The sequence below is a fragment of the Populus euphratica genome, unplaced genomic scaffold (genome assembly GCF_000495115.2).
Source record: "Populus euphratica unplaced genomic scaffold, PopEup_1.0 scaffold130.1, whole genome shotgun sequence".
In the NCBI taxonomy this organism is placed as follows: Eukaryota; Viridiplantae; Streptophyta; class Magnoliopsida; order Malpighiales; family Salicaceae; genus Populus; species Populus euphratica.
In genome coordinates this window covers 209,884-227,977 of record NW_011500018.1, presented here as the reverse complement: position 1 = coordinate 227,977, position 18,094 = coordinate 209,884, and the positions used below count along the sequence as shown (strand labels likewise).

The following is an 18,094-nucleotide window of genomic DNA, read 5'->3' as shown; positions in this document are numbered from 1 at the left end:
GTTGGTTAGGTCAATTACAAAGTTAATAAATAAAAAAAAAACATTTAATGGGTTTATTAGCTCAAGACCATACACAAGTTTAGAAGCCTAATTAAATTATTTTTTTTGTTATTCAAAATTAACCCATTACAAGTCTAAATTGATTTGGTATAAAATAGCCAAAAAAAACATTTTGATGATGAATCTACCAAAACAGTAACAAGTTCAACTAATTTTATATATTGAATGTTTTTTTTATAAAATTTTAGTTTAATATATTGTATTTTTTAATAAATATGTTCAATCTTGTAAAATTTATCAACAAGTATATAAAATTCAAATATAAATTGATTCATATTAAAAATTCACAAAAATGATATAAATATTGCCTTGAAAGCCACCTTTCGATGACCAAAATACAACTATATACACTACCTGAGTATTTTCAACTGGGTTTAAAATGTCATTTTACTATTAAAACAAAAAAATAACGATATCTTTACACTATGTTAAAACTATGTGTATATACTAATTTGATCCCAATTATTTCGGTAATGTCTAATAGATCTCGAAAAAGATGATTTTTCACTCAATTGCTTTCAAAAGGCAAAGAATCATTGTTTTATTACAGAGTACAATAAATCTTGTACCACATTGTTTCATTGATGCTTTTTATTTTTTGTTTTAATTCTTTTGAGGGCGTCTAGTGAGCGGGTTTTTGATTTCGGACTGGCTCGTATCATTCATTTTAGTTTGCAGGCCTGCCCTGCTACTGTATCGGGCTTTGCTCGAACTTTTAATTTCAGCCATCGGGCCATGCTCTATGTATGATTTGATTGGAGCCGGTGATTTTGCAATACAAAAAAAAAAGCCCAAAGCAGTAACGAAGCAGAAATTTTCTTATTAGTGCTCATTAGAATAGTAATTAGCCCAATTTTGAGCAAGTCATTAATTAGTTTCCACAAGCCTTATTATTTCCAAAAATAATTCATTTTAATTAAGCCCAAGTCAACCTTTACATTAATCTGTATATAATATATATTATGACTAGGACTAGTGCTAGTGCTAGGTCCTAGCGTCCTGCCATAAAGATATACCGTGTATTAATTTTTGTTTTTTCTGTGTTGAAATCCAACTCAATTCATGGATGTTCTGAGTCAGTTGCAGAGACAGCTTGCCGATTTCCTAGCTCCTCTCTACCGAGAGGTTAGTTTGTAATTGTTATATGCAGTAAATATTCGGAAACCGAGAAAACTGTTTGATTTTGAATGATTAAGACAAATATACGATTTGTTTTCTGTTTGGTGAAACTAAGGAAAGATTTTGAGGTTGTCTTTATTTCTTTTTTTGAATTAAGGGAAATCGTTTCTTGGTTAATATTTGGTTTCTTCATTTGGAATGGTTTTAGAGGTTTTTTTTGACGAAAGGGTTTTGTTGGTTTTGAGAAAGGGTTTTGTGGACGATCAGTTTACTCAGTTGCAAAAGCTACAAGATGAGAGCAGCCCTGATTTTGTGATGGAGGTTGTGTCTCTCTTCTTTGAAGATTGTGAAAAGCTCGTTAATAACATGGCCAAAGCCCTGTGAGTTTGTTTTTCATGCCTTCAGTTTCTTGGATTTCATGTAGAGATACATAACGTTTTCTAGTTGATTGTGCAGCTCTTTGCTTCTCGCTTTCTTGGCAGGCATAAAGTACTTGTTCGCCTGGAAAATTGCCTTACTGGGTTTTTCATTTTTCAGAGAACAGGAGGTTGTGGACTTCAAACAGGTGGATTCTCACGTTCATCAACTGAAAGGTAGTAGTTCCAGGTATTCACTCACATCCTTATTTCATCTTAGGTTATCTGATTGTCTCATTAGTGATTTAGTCGCTTCCAAGGAGACATGTTTAATGACTGCATCAAAAATCAGCAATACCATGCCAGGGATATTTCGGAACTCATAATCATAACATTGGAAATTTGATGATATTAATATTAAGTCATGTTGTGGGAATCACTTTACATATTTGTTGGTTTACTGGTTTTGTTTCTTCTTTTTTTTTTGTTATATTATTGTTTTTTATGGCTAACAGCATAGGTGCCGCAAGAATTAAAAATGTCTGCATTCCCTTCAAAACTTTTTGTGAAGCCCAAAACCGTGAAGGGTGAGATTTCTTACACGCGCCTTTATTGCAATGTTTTATTTTTTCCTTTCAATCAATATTAAGTCATAATTTTTATCCAGTTGCTCTTGAAAGTTTATCTACCATAAGATTCTTGATTATTTATGTTTTGGTTTGTTAGAAGTCGCAAAAGAATTATATGTGTAGATTCAGGTTTTTCTTTGTTATAATTTTTTACTCTTACAGCTGAGTTCCTATGGTCTCCTGAATTTTATATAACTTATTTAAATGGTCGTGGATATAAAGTTTGACAATTTTGAATACTATTCCAGTTAAGCAATTAGTTTAATTGGTTTTCATGAGATGGTCATGTTTCAGGAATGGTCGGCCTGCTTTCCTTGACTGATTATAGAATTAGGATGAAGTCCTAAAAACTTCTTCCATGACATTGAAGCTGAAAGATCATTGACTGTTGAAGAAATGGAGCCTTGATGTGCTAATGTGATTGATATTAAGTGCCTTCATGTTGATCTTGCTGGGCATTTATTGGCCAGTTTTTTTTTTTTTTGGCCTTTTACCTAAGTCTTATGGCAGTTGCAGAGGATTGTGATTGACCCCAGAATGTTTGTGCAGGTGTTTGAGATGTCTGCAACAAGTAAGTCATGAGTACACGCAGTTGAAAGCCAATCTTCAAACTCTATTCACGGTGAGTTAAAACTGTGTAGTAAAAAGATTACTTCATCTGTTGAAACTCCATTGTTGTCCAACACGTCATTTTAAAATCCCTAGTTTGATTTAGTTTCCGGTGTCTACCCATGTGCCATGTAGGAATCATGGGGAGTGTTGTTTTAGAAATCCCTTTCCTTTGGGTGATTAAAAATCACTCAAGCATCTTTCTTGTAAAAAATTAGAAGTTGTTTTGACATTTCTGTATCAATTTCAATCTTAAGTTAACGGTTTTCATTCTTTGTTCTTCTTTTTTGGCTTCTGTAGCTGGAGCGACAGATTGTGGCAGCAGGGGGTTCAGTTCCTGCTATGCAATAAGTAATGTTGATGTAACGCTTCTATCAACACATATAGAAAGGTGAAAGTTAGTGTTGCAGATACAGTTGTAAGTTCAAGCTTATTGGAGTTCTTCAAAATTCACATGATAGGAGAGTAAATGTGAATCGACTTTTATATATCTTCTGCCACAGCGCATACAAATTCGGCCGCTTCTCAGTGGGTCCAAATTTGTTGTATCTAACTAGAATGCCAAAGTTATCTCTAGTCACATCAAACTGTTTACAATAGCCCAATGTGAAACCCATTAAATGCATGAAGCAGATGAATTCCTGTAGATATGTAGTAATTCATGGAAAAATTAAGCATTCCAGCATAGTACTGCACCATATCATCACTTGGTTGATTTGTGATGTTTGAAATGTTAATTATAATTGCATCATTGTTCAGATCAAATCATCAGATTGGAAATATTGTCATTACTGTGCATAGGTCATGATTTGTGAATATAATCAGTGCGTGTGTTCATGTGATGTATGTTGTTTACATGACGATGTTAATGTTTAAATGCTTGATCAATGGCATTTACCACTTACCACTACCCTTCTAATAAATTTCCTTTTAGTTCATAGGAATGCGCTCCTGAACAAAAGAAAAAATCCTCTCACCTGTCAACAATCAATGCATCTTTTAGATCCTGAATGGATGCTTTTGAAACTAACCAGAAAATTTCCCATTGGTTTCCATGCCCTGTTGGTGTAGAATGTACTTTTCCCATCTCCTGGTTTGAGGCCGCTCTCTCATTCTTTTCCCAAGCTCTAATGCCAATTTCCACAAGCATAGCATATCTGCTTAATAACAGCAATGCAAATTAAGACGTTGGGAAAGCATAAAACCTTTCCCACAAGTGCATTAAGTATAAAGGCAAGCAGGAAATACTTCCTGTGTATACCAAACACATCGTTCAGTTTATATGCAAACAACTATGCTCGACTATAGGTTATGGGAGTACTCAAGTAGAGGAATGCTGTTAGGCATGAGAACTGATGAAGGTGTGAGAAAACTTCATACAAAAATCAAAGTCTCCCATGGTCGTATCTCGAGCTGGTGGAGTGATGGGTTTGAACGTTTATGGTTTGGGTTGTTCCTCAAAAAACAGTCTCGATGTTGGAAATGGAGACCCTCTGAGAAAATAATGTATAAAATATAATTGAAGTTTAAGGGATGTGTATTTGTTGTGTGTAGATTGTGTTACTAAACTTCAAATTCGTATGCTTGTTCGAGCTGGCCATGGTGAATAGCCCTAGCTTTCAATACAGGCTATAAGGACGACAAATAGTGAACTCATCCGGCATAATAATTTAATTTTAAAGTACATGCATATATACTTACAATGCTAGGAAATAAATATACTTATAATGCTGGCAAATATACTTAACTTACTAGCAAATACATCATACGATAAATGTTGATCCTGTAACCGTTAAAAAAAAGTAGTCAGTAGGTTCAATAGGCATATATTGTGACAAACATCTAAATCATATAATGATTATATTCTTGTGCTTACATTGTCAACTAGGACATGTTTTTCAATTATGATTTATGTTATTGCATATGTTATACCTATAATATATATAATTTTCTTTTCCATTCATTTTGTAAACAAGTACATTTTTCAACCACGTCTAAATTTTCATCTAAATAAGTCTGCTTCAACTCGAGGTTCAGTGTAATTACTTCATTCTAGCTCATCTGGTAATAAACATAAAGATATGTTATATATTAATTTCTAACTCTAAATCATGTAATGATTATCAACAAATTATATGAAGTTTAAGTGATTTTTGGCATAACATGCAAAAACATGTAAACATGAAAATTGAAATGTCATTTATCATATATACATGTTTTATCATTCAATCTTATTGTTCATTTAACTTCTTTTACAATACCTAGTTTAATAAGGGTATTGACCTAAACATATATTGTTTAGAGTCAAATAACATTATAGTATGATCTCTTAACTCATCTTTACTCGTTGTTAATTCAATCTAAATTGTTGATGGCTAAATTCCCCCTGATAAAATTATTAGCTTTATTTCTTCACTTGACCCGATAAATATTACACTTGTAAAATGATAATTGCACTAGAGCTAGAGCTTAAATATGCATTGCATAAGCAATTTTCATAACATAATTAAAAGATTATGAAAAATTAATTGTCATATACCATACAAGTAACCGTCATCGTAACATAAAACTCATTTTTCTTTTGATTCTCGTTCAGGTCATTTTTTATATGTTGAGTTCAGCATACATATTTTTTTATACCACAATCAAAGTTATGTTTTAAAGATTTGTAACACATCCTTATTAAATTATTTTTCATAGTTGAGTCTTTGAATTTTTTATTGAAGTTACTAATAAAATATATAGCACAATAGTAATGGTATTCTATAGGTTCATGCTAAAATTTTACTACTCCATTCTTGATGTCTACATTGCATATTTATCTATTATTATACATATACATGTCCTATCACTAATAATATATGTTTTTAACTAAAGCAAAAACCATCTCCATTTAGAATTATTTTCTTCATCAACAATTATAAAAGTCTAACGGAATAACTCATTATTTGCATCAACAACAATTGCAATCAATAACTTCTTATCATATCGCTCATAAAAATATGTGCCATCAATACTACTAGGTGATTTATAATACTTGAAATCTTCAATACACAAATAACAAAAAAAAAACAAAATTCTCTAAAAAATCATTATACTATCATTATGATTTTGTTTAACGATAAAACAACTGTTTTAGAGTCTGATTCTTTTACAACCAACAATCTAGATAGTTTTTCAAAAAACACGTTATGTGAACCAAAAAATATTTAATTACCTAATATTTTGCAACTCATGCTTTGTCATATGAAATTTTATATTTATAATACAAATTTATTTCATTTTGTATGTTTGCAATCATCATTAAAAGCTTATTCATAACAAATATTGATATAACATTAGCAATAAAATTTGCATCAAATTGATGGTGGTTTTTTTTTTAAAAGATCAAAACACACATGTAGAATCTTTTTAACTTTCCTATCTTAAATAAATCCAACCTTTTATTATATTCCTCATGCAAATATGTTTTGCATTCAGGTGCTTACACACATTATAATTAAACAAATGCAGAGTTTGACCATTGAACTCAGTATTTAACCGAATGTATAATATGCCACTGTTTTACTATATTAACCAATCCATTTTTATTATTAAATGTTTGTTTAACCTCCAAATCAGACTCTCATAAAATACATCTATGACCAAGTATCCAGTCATTAGAAATAACAAAACTAAGTCTAGAGGTATCTTTAAATTCAGAAACATAAGGTATGATTTCATCAATATTATTATCATCATCAATATTTACTATCATATTTGGGTCTAATATATCATCATTTTTATTGTCACTAGGCTCAGAATAGTTAAATTTATGTTGATTAGCAAATGGATTGTCAAACATAGTATCATCTATCCTTTACAACAAATCATCTTATAATAAATTATTTTTACCTCTATTAACTAATTTTGAAGGACCAGCAAAAGTTGGAAAAAAGTCAAATTTTGGTCGATTACTCATATATAATACCATCATGTTCAAACCACTTTGAATGAAAGAATCAATCATTGTTTTAAAATTGTCATCACACACAATCGATATAAGATAATATTGATGTTCACTAGTTTGACACCTCCAAGTTATTTTAATGTCAATATCATTATAATTCCACCTAAATTCATTACAAATAGCTGCTTTTATTTTTGCATATGGCATGTCTAAATTAACATTTAACAACAAACTATTATTGTCATTATATTTATATGACTATTCACATCAAAAGCAATAGTGTCACCATAATGACATAACATAAATATGTTTGAAGATATTTTATGAAGGAAAAAAAAAATCAAATTAGATCCTAGTTAATTGGATTTAAATTTAACTAAATTGCATTATCCAATCTTAATTAGAAAATATATAGCAAATTCAATAAAATTCTCAACGCTAAAACAAACTTGACTAAAAGTACACATAATTCATGATACTAAATCTAATTAATATTTTCATACTTAATTGTATTAAATTAAACCTATATTCATAGCAAATTAAAACAATTCAAAAAAAATATCATATTCATCAACTTATCAACAATTCAATGCAATGTATAATTCATCATAATTATACCACATTCATGCTCTATTGCATGAAATCATCAAGGGTAGTTATTTCTATTATTAGTTGATTTCAATAATATATAAACTCTCTAATTCGGCAACTTATCCAAAATTAAACACAACATATTATTAATTCATAATTAATATAACATATTTTCATGTTCAACTATATCAAATCAACTTTAATTAATGGTATTCATAACTAATTTATTATTTATTTGACAAACTTTACATTCATCCTAAACTCTAAATTCAACCTAAACAATCATTTTATTTCAATTAAACCAAACACAAATTTATAACAAGGTAGTATGTTTACCTTGCTTATAAGACTAGAAAAATGGTTGGGGTGGTGGTGGAAGTGGCGCAATTAAACCAAACACAAATTTATAACAATATAGTATGTTTACCTTGCTTATAAGACTTGAAAAATGGTTGGGGTGGTGGTGAAAGTGGCAGCAACAACAAAAATAATGATGGATTTTGAACACAAAAACATCAAATGATACTTAGAAATTATGATGCATTTGATTTTTTATTGTTTTAAGGAAACAATAAATGTTTAGTAGGTATTTTAAAGAGATTAGTGGTGAGGGCGCCGATCAATTTAAAGAGAGAGATGTAGATTTATATCTATTTTGTATGTTTTTTTCCCTAAAAAATTTAAATTATAATTAAATATGTGTTTCTGAAATGTGACAATTATTTTGACATGTTTAGAAAGTATCATATTTATTAAATATCTCTAATAAAAAATATAATAAGATAAAAATATATTATTTTATAAAAAAATATAACAAGGATATTATTTTATCCAAACTTTAAATTTACTAGGCTAATCTCTTTTTAAAAAAATCTATTTTATTCAAGGAAACAAGTTCCATGTCACGTACCACTGTTGAAATAATGAATCTATAGCAGATGCGGGCGGCAGAAGTCGGTTGTCCACACTCGGTGAGCTTTAGGCAGGCATTTGCGGCTTATGATCACCTGGCCGTGTTTGAACCACATGCAGCTCCACTCAGGGCCTCCACCCTCCGTTGTAGTGCTATTTGTTTTTTGCAAGTCAACGACATTTGAAGAAATTAAAGTTAAATCCCACCTTTGAATGGCTTTGGTTTTCAGCTCGTGATAATTAAAAATAATGCTTAGCGATTTTGTTTTTCTCTTGGTGCCGACACTATCAGCCCACTCCCATTGTGCAATTATTATGTTTATCTGGTAAAATACCAAGGAATGCCAAGTAGATTATGGGTGGTTTATTTTTGTATTTTAAAAATGTTTTAAAAAAATTAAATTTTTTTATTTTTTTATTAACTTTAAATTAATATATTTTTAGTATTTTAAATTATTTTGATGTACTGATATCAAAAATAATTTTTAAAAAACAAAAAAACATCATTAATATATATTTTAATACAAAAAACTATTTAAAAAACAACAATAACCATAATTTTAAGCGCTGTAACTCAATTTTAAATTTTTTTATTTTTTTATTAACTTTAAATTAATATATTTTTAGTATTTTAAATTATTTTGATGTACTGATATCAAAAATAATTTTTAAAAAATAAAAAATTATCATTGATATGTATTTTAATACGAGAAAATATTTAAAAAACAACAATAACTACAATTTTAAACAGCTCTGTAACTCAATTCAGCCAACTTTGACACTAAGCCACCTACCATCAATGATTCCAATTATTATATGCTTTAGGGTTCATACATGTAATGGACTCCATATTGCCACATTCAAAGCAATACATTAATTATCAGATGTGAAGTAAGATTAATAATAATTGATTTGGGAAAAGAAAATGCCGCACACACCATATGTTATATGAGTAAAGATCATACAAAATTAATTGGGTTCTTACTTCCTTGACTTCGGTTAAGATTTAATTTATTTTTTATAACTCAATTAAGCAACCATAAACATTTTCCTTAAGAAAAAATTGAAGTAACCAATGATTTTGAAATCAATGTAGCCATCACCTTTTCCTTCGGATGCAAAACTAGGTACCTAGCTAAGTTAGGCCAGCCCTCCGTTTGTAATGGAAAAATACATGACAACAGCTACTTTCTCATTCTTGAGTATGTGGTTCAGGATTGAAGAAATTTAAATTCTAATGTAATTCTGTCTAACTTTTGTTCTCACAACAATAATTATAATTTTTAATTTAATTATTGAATTAAGCTAAAAATTTAACAAAAATTTTCCAAAATATTATTCTACATTTAAGTGAAATTTTAGATTAGTCGAAATTTAAAAAGACTTTATAATATAGATCAGAAAATAATATATAAATTTTGTTAGTTATTTTATTTTGACTTATAAACTTTTTATTAAAGAAAGATTATTTTTCTACAAGGATGTGACAACTTTTATGAGAGTTTTATAATCCTACAAGAAAAGTTAAATGAATGAAACAAGAGTTTTTATATTTTGATTTTTTTTTAAATTATAATTAGTTATCATAGATAAACAAGGAAACTAAATATGAGGTAATTTCAACAATCAGCTTTCTAGTTTATTTTGAATATTTAAAAGTCGTAACGAAAACTTTATTGTTTTTAAGATGAGAATTTTGTTGATGATATTATTTAAACTGAGAAAATTATCTATTTTAAATTTTTTTATTTAATCAGATGTAACAACTTTAATTTATGTACTAGATTTATTATTTTTATTATTTTTTTCATGTTTGAGCTTAGTTAATATACTAATCAGATGTAACAACTTTAATTTATGTACTAGATTTAATTTCAACAATCAGCTTTCTAGTTTATTTTGAATATTTAAAAGTCGTAACGAAAACTTTATTGTTTTTAAGATGAGAATTTTGTTGATGATATTATTTAAACTGAGAAAATTATCTATTTTGAATTTTTTTTATTTAATCAGATGTAACAACTTTAATTTATGTATTAGATTTATTATTTTTATTATTTTCTTCATGTTTGAACTTAGTTAATATATTTTAGCTTTATTGTAAGTAAGTAAATATTAGTCCATAAGTTTTGAGTCCATTAGGATTATTAGTTCAATCATTATCTAAGATTTTATAAGTTAAAATTTTTTTTAATAGTTATAAATTTATGAAATAAACTTACATTTTATGTGATGCAATATATTTTTTTTATCGAGAAAAAAATAAATTGATTTATCAATATATAATTAATTTTGTAGTTTTTTTTTTATATTTTTTGTTTATGAATTATTATCTACTAAGTAAAGGTTTTTAATTTTAATAGTATTGGTATTTTGAAACAAATTTTTATTATATGGCATTTCTATAAAATCTAATTTTTAAAAATTTATATTATTTTTATTGTATAGTGTTTGACCATATCAATAGCTTCGTATAGAAGAATTAATTGTTGTAGAAACACAATGAGAAATGTTTCAATTATGAGTACGTACAAAAGGAACGCAATTTCGGTATACGCATTGATTACTACCTTCCAGCAAGAACTACTGCTATCGTTCCAGATCCATGAGTGGCTATTTCAATCATATTGCTGGAGTCACTATCTTGAAAAATATGGTTCAAACTTCCATTAAAAGGTAAGAATGAGCTCATCAATTTGTACGAGTAAAGTGAAAGTTACACATGGGAAAGAAATGACATCAAAATCTTCTCATGATCTTCCAGGCACAGCAAACCATGGAGCTCCTTTTTCAAGGGTCGGTCACATGTGGAGAAATTGCAATGCACAGTTCATTTCCATCTCAATCAATGAGAGGACAACGAAAAGAAATTTACCTACATCAGGCCAAACATCTCTCCCAGGCTCAGGCTACAAATACCCTACTTGCTCGCTACTCGTAACTTGTGAGTCTCTTAATTGATCCAAAACACTTGACTGAGAAAGGGCAGAAGAAATAGTAATAAAAGACAAGTGAGACCATATTCTCTTTTCATAACTGCGAAAGAAATAGTGAAGATGGAGGGGAGAGAAGAAGATGTGCGGGTCGGAGCAAATAAGTATGGAGAGAGGCAACCTATAGGAACGGCTGCTCAAGCCCGAGATGTCAAGGACTACACAGAGCCACCTCCAGCGCCACTTTTTGAGCCTGGAGAGTTGTCATCATGGTCTTTTTACAGGGCGGGCATTGCTGAATTTGTTGCCACTTTCTTGTTCCTTTACATCACAGTCCTCACTGTCATGGGCGTGGCGAAATCCGCCACCAAGTGTTCCACGGTTGGCATTCAGGGCATTGCCTGGGCTTTTGGTGGGATGATTTTCGCTCTTGTCTATTGCACTGCTGGCATTTCAGGTATAGGTGTTGTAACCAAAGTTGTCATCATATACGTTATAGCTAACATGATGAAGTTAAAATCATTAACTTAAAATCATTAATAGCTAACATGATGAAGTTAAAATCATTAATGTGGTTGGGACTCATGGCTTAAAATCATTAACGTGGTTGGGACTAATGGCTTCTCGTTGGTGTGGTGATGCAGGAGGACACATCAACCCAGCTGTGACTTTTGGGCTGCTGTTGGCAAGGAAGTTGTCGTTGACAAGGGCGGTGTTTTACATGATAATGCAGTGTCTAGGAGCAATATGCGGAGCCGGTGTTGTAAAAGCTTTTCAAAAGAACCAGTACGAGATTCTTGGCGGTGGTGCTAACACTGTCAGCACAGGTTACGCCAAGGGCAGTGGACTTGGAGCTGAGATTGTTGGCACCTTTGTACTTGTTTACACTGTCTTCTCCGCCACCGATGCCAAGCGCAATGCCAGAGACTCCCATGTTCCTGTAAGCAAAAAAAACAGCGTTATTTCTTTTCACGATGCTTTTTTAATAATTGAAATTGATTTCCAAAGGGCTGAATTTGGATGGTCAGATCTTGGCACCACTGCCTATTGGATTTGCAGTGTTCTTGGTGCACCTGGCAACCATTCCTATTACAGGCACGGGCATTAACCCAGCCAGAAGTCTTGGTGCAGCCCTCATCTACAACCAAGACCAAGCTTGGGATGACCACGTAAGCCTTGCACATCTTTTCTGAGTTCCTATACTTCATCTTCGTAAGGTCTTGGAAAACATTAGCAATGTCTAATTCTGTTTTGTTGCAGTGGATCTTCTGGGTAGGACCATTCATTGGAGCAGCACTTGCATCCTTGTACCACCAGATCGTGATCAGGGCCATCCCTTTCAAATCCAAATGATTCATAACAGAAACAAGGCTCTTTATCGTTCCCAATCAATGGATGTTTGAAATAATCCCGTTTATCTGCTACCATGGGATCTAGCTAATTCCTTTCTGTCTCTTATTTTAGCATGTACTTTGTGAAGAAAAGAAAATGTTATATCTTAAGGTATTTGGTTATATTCCCTCTCAGTGAGTTCTTCACTCACCAGGTTACCAGAGCTATACATGTCGGAAATCATGAAATTGGGATCTCAATTGCGTCTGGGAGCCTTCTCTGTTGAAGTGTCATATTTACACAATAAATTATTTCTTGTAATGGATTTATGATGTGTGTTACTCATCTGTGACAAGATTTCGTGGTTGAATGAAAGAATTGTAGCGATTGCATTTTAAATTTAAAATGATTTTTATTTAGAAATATGTTAAAATAATAATTTTTAAAATTATTTTTATATCAATACATTAAATCAAAATAATTTAAAAATATTAAAAAAAAAAATTCAAACCTATTTAAAAGTACTTATAAAATATAAAAATGAACATTTATTACAATGGCTGTTGGGGGAACTTCAGCCAGTGTGAGGTGATGACAGAAAAGTGAATATTACACTCATGCAAGCAATAAACATGCACTTTAAACGAAAATATTTAGTAAGAAATATTCAAAGTACTATAGCTACAGGGCATGCCAATGAACGATCTGCAGAGAGCTGGCTGGTAAGAGATAGTGGATAGTTTGGTAGCCAAAAATATATTAAAATAATTTATATTTTATTTTTAAAAAATTATTTTTAATATTACTATATATTATAGAATTAAAAAATTATTTTTTACCATCACTGCATCAAAATATTAAAAATAAATAAATGGGAGTTTAGAACCATTGAACATTTCAGTATGGCTTGCATCTCCCGGGGGGGGAAGGTGCAAAATGACATACAAGAAGGTGCTTGAACTATATGACGATGACATATGATTTGTGACTCGTGTAACAATATTATGAGCTTAAGTTAATTTGATAGTGTTAAAAATATAAATATAAATATAAAAAAATGTTACTTTAATATATTTTTAATTAAAAATACGTTAAATATAAGATATGCTTGGTTTTTTAATTATAATATTTACTTGCTTTTTTTCTCCTCAACATGTAGATTCCATGCTCTCATGAACACAAGCTCATAATTGAAACTTCACTTTCTTTCATACTGAATTTGGCTTTATCATCTCCTTGTAGCATATCGCGGATAAATTAATTAGTATGTACACTAGATTTGTTGACATCAAAAAAGTTACAGGGTAAAAGAAATTCAATTACAATCTATTGGTTAAATTAGTAATTTAAATAATATAAAAAACACAATAAAAACAAATATGCTGATAGAAAAATAACTAATTTTTTTTAAAAAAAAAAGTAAATTTGAGTATATCTATATTACCAAACGATTTAATATTGTAAGGTGAAATCGTAAAAAATATATATATTTTTAAAAAAGACCCTATTAAATTGGGTGAAATTGAAAACCTCACGATCATGGGTATCAAATTAAAATAATTTCATAAAAATTAAAAAATAAAATTTAAATAATTAAATTAAAATAAATCAATATATATATATATAAGTAAACCTTCGTAACTTTTGAAATTGGTGGTCTTGGTAAAGAACTCAAAGCTAACTCAATAGAAAGAAAACGGCAAAAGATAATAATACAAAACTCCAATAAAAAAGGATAAAAAAATATCAATTTAATAAAAAAAAATCAAGCAAATTTGGATGAATTTTTTAAACTTGTTCTAATTTTTAAAATTTAGAACTCATAAAATTCTGGACACGGAATCAATCAAGAAACTTAATTCTGAACCAATTTAATATTAAATGATGAAATCATGAAAAAAAAATATTAATAAAAAAACTTGCAAAAGTAAAAAAAAAACAACAAAAAAATAAATATAAAATTTGATAGAAAAAAATCTGATGATGAAATTTGAAAAAAAATAATCTCAAACAAAATAAATATCAATTAAAATAATGAGCATCAAATTTTAAAGATTAAAAAAAATCATAGAGTGTGAAATTGAAAAATATTTGTAATTTGATAGATTATATACATATTTAAAAACTAGTAAAGGGTGAAATTGAAAAACAATATAGGGGGCTAACCCAATAAAAAACAAACTGCAAAAAAATAACAAAACAAAACCTCAAAATATGGATAAAAATGTTAGCTAAAAAAAAGAAAAAAAAACCAAATAAATCTAGACAAACCTCCTAAACTTGTTCTAATCTCTAAAACTCGCAATTCTTGGAATTCTAGACACGAGTTCAATTGAAAAACTTAATTCTCAACTAACTTAATTTTAAAGGATGAAATTTATAAAAAATAATTGATAAAAAAAACTTGCAAAAACAAAAATAAAAAATAGCAACAAAAGAAAAATGAGAATAAAACTTAATAGAAAAAAAACCTAAAAGGTATGAAATTATAAAAAAAATATTTAAAAATGATCATAAACAAAATAAATAGCAATTACAAGAATAAGGACTGAATTAAAGATTAAAAAAATTATAAGAGGTGAAATTGAAAAAAAAATTTGATAAATTATTTATATATTAAAAAATGATAGGGGTTGAAATTGAAAAATATTTGTAATTTGATAGACTAATTATAGATTAAAAATAATAGTTGTGAAATTTAAAAAACATTTATAATTTTATAGCTTATTCTAAAATATAAAAAATCAAAAGAATAGGGGTCGAATGTAAAGAAAAAAAATTAAAAGAGCTAATTTGAAATTTTGTAGAGACTAACGCAAATTTTAAAAAGAAGAGAGACAAGAAAAAGAAAACGAAAATAATTATCGACATCAAACCATAAACTCTTCTTACAGACGCATTGATTATCTCGTTTAAATGACACCTAAATCTCTCAAATACCGCTCCAGAATCATTCACATCACTTAAATGACATGTGAGCCATCCCTGTACTAATAATATTTAATATATGTTAATTATAATAATATCCATAAATAGTCTTTATATTTACAATAAAATCAATAAAAAATAAAAAAAATCTTTATAAAAGAGTTATATTGTTTTTATTTCTAAGAACATTAAAGTAGTTGCATTATTTTGAGAGAAAAAATGAAAGCACTAGAACATGCATTAGATTTTTTTTTTATTCTAAAACTAAAGTAGTGATTTTAGTTGTAATAAAAAGAAGAAGAAAGTGATAAATTTAACTTTATACAATATATTAAAAACAGTTATGTCATGGTTAAAAAATAAATTTTCCCTTAACAACTAGTTAAATATTAAAAATAAATAAATTCATAATTATACTATTATATTTATATTATGAGTCTCAGTACACACAAATTTGTGGAGAATTGTTTTTTTAAAATAAACTCATACGGAAACACTATGGTCCATGATGACTATTTGTGTTAAATATGGAAAAAATTTCAATTTCCCAATGAAGTTTAGATTGGTGAATCTAGTTGCTTCTCTAGTTTCTCAAATGCATACTATATTCATTTTTTTTCAAAAAATAAAAAATAAAAATAAAGTCAAAGGGATTGATCCCTGAATTCTTGCAAATTTAATCAAACAGAACCTCCTTGAGATAAATTGTTCAAATACCTCTACTTCAAATTAAAAAATGCAAATAATGACGTGTAACATTGATATTTAAAATTATTTTTTAAAAAAAAACAAGGTGGTTAAAAATAAATAAAATAGGTGCAAAACTAAAATAAATTGGGACCTTTGTTTTGCATCATCCATAATAATAATAATATAAAGACATTAATGTCAAAAGAAAGTGAAAATAAACCTCAAAATACTATGTATAAAAGTTTTCTCACATATGATGACATTTCCGAATATTTGATAAAGTAAAATCCATAATTACGTATAAAAGAAAGAACTCCTTTAATATTTTTGATAGACTATTGTACCTTTAACATGATATTAATATTATAATTTATCTCAATGTTAGTATTTTTCTTTACCCCATCTTTTAAATAAGAAATATACTGATACAATAAATTATTATAATATAAGCCAATATTATTTCTTAAAAAAATAAGTATAAGCCAATATTATTTCTTAAAAAAATAGGCCTACCTCTTCTTTTCTTTTTTTTTTACTATGTATCTTTTTAAAAATTACAGAAAACTTTAAATAACACGAAATATGTTAGCACGCACACACACCATATAACTAATTAATTGGTTAATTACACTACTTTTATTTATACAAAACACATTTATTTTTAATAAATGCATTTTTTATTTTTAATATTTTTTATGTTTAATTAAAGTAATAAAGATAATATTCTTGGAATAAAGATGCTTTAAAAAATTATAAAATAATTATAATTATAAATTTTTTATTCTACATCAAAGCATTGTCTATAATTCAAAAGTTTCGCGAATAGGATTTTTGGTTTTTTAGCCTTTGAAGATGAAGATAAAAGGGACGCTTAGTATCTATACAAATTGAAAGGACAACATTTTATGCAGCCCGAATTTCTGCTCAATTTCAAGTTGGTCCTTGAATATCAACGTCTTTTTAGTTTTAATCCTTTTAAAGTTTTGATTATGCAATATGAGACGGAATTGAAACAAAATCAAAAAGTTTTTTTTTTTCTTAAATGGGTCAATGGACAAAATTAAACAAGCTTTTCAAATTCTACTTTTCCAAAATAGTCCTTGGATTTTCAAGTCTTTTTAATTAAAGCTAAAATTAATTATAAAATCAGATATTCACTCAATTCAAGCCTAGCCTTGATTGAATTAAAAAGACCTTTTAAATTATATCAATTCAATACTGTGATCCTTAGTCATTGAATCCTTTCAATTACAACCAGTTTTTCTTGAATTGCATCTTTAATGTGCTTTTTAAACAATTAAAAAATTATCATGTCCCATTAAATCTTAAAAACTTTAGATTGATTGGTTTGGAAGTATATTTGTTTTTTTTTGTTTTTGAATATATATTTGATTTTTTTTAAGAAAACAATATTAATTATAAAATCAATAGATGGAATGAGATTTGAATCCTTCATATCTAACTTTTCCAGCCCAGTTATTGCACCAATCACAAATAGAATTCGACAAAAGCAATCGCTCGAGACTTGAGTTCCAAAACACTTTAGCTAACCTCTGCATTGTTTTGCTGCTTCAAAATTCAATTAAAGAATTAAATTAAATATCGTCCATAGAATTCCCTTTAATTAAGCTCTAAACTGAATTTTTGTGTTTGCAATAATATAGAGCACCTGACTTCAAATGATTTTTAATTTTTAATTTTTAATCTAGAATACCTGCCCATTAATAAAGATAATTCCCTCTAATGATTTTCTCAATTTGATCAGGGGACAAATTTATCTGCAACTCCTCATTAAACAATATCTCTGTAAGCTCTATCCTTTCCTTGCAGCATCCGCTGATCAGGGGATGATTAGAGTAGGTTCTTCATCGTTTCATATAGCTCAAGACATTTTTGTGAACTTGCTGCTTTTAAATATCCTGAGATCAAAGAGTTATATATATATCTTTGTTGCATTAGGCAAAACCCCATTGACCACCTTCTTCC

At 28.6% G+C, this 18,094-nt stretch overlaps 2 protein-coding genes across 2 annotated transcripts; both read left to right on the top strand.

Annotated features, from left to right (window-relative positions):
* Positions 1–1,026: 1,026 nt before the first annotated feature.
* On the top strand, positions 1,027–3,482 carry LOC105141776 (histidine-containing phosphotransfer protein 5-like). Its single transcript, XM_011049128.1, has 6 exons — positions 1,027–1,185; positions 1,429–1,559; positions 1,717–1,785; positions 2,051–2,122; positions 2,714–2,786; positions 3,074–3,482. The coding sequence occupies exons 1-6, from the start codon at positions 1,123–1,125 to the stop codon at positions 3,122–3,124; spliced, it is 459 nt and encodes a 152-aa protein (XP_011047430.1). The 5' UTR covers positions 1,027–1,122; the 3' UTR covers positions 3,125–3,482.
* Positions 3,483–11,119: 7,637 nt separating this feature from the next.
* On the top strand, positions 11,120–12,820 carry LOC105141775 (probable aquaporin PIP1-4). Its single transcript, XM_011049127.1, has 4 exons — positions 11,120–11,615; positions 11,803–12,098; positions 12,187–12,327; positions 12,419–12,820. The coding sequence occupies exons 1-4, from the start codon at positions 11,282–11,284 to the stop codon at positions 12,509–12,511; spliced, it is 864 nt and encodes a 287-aa protein (XP_011047429.1). The 5' UTR covers positions 11,120–11,281; the 3' UTR covers positions 12,512–12,820.
* Positions 12,821–18,094: the final 5,274 nt, after the last annotated feature.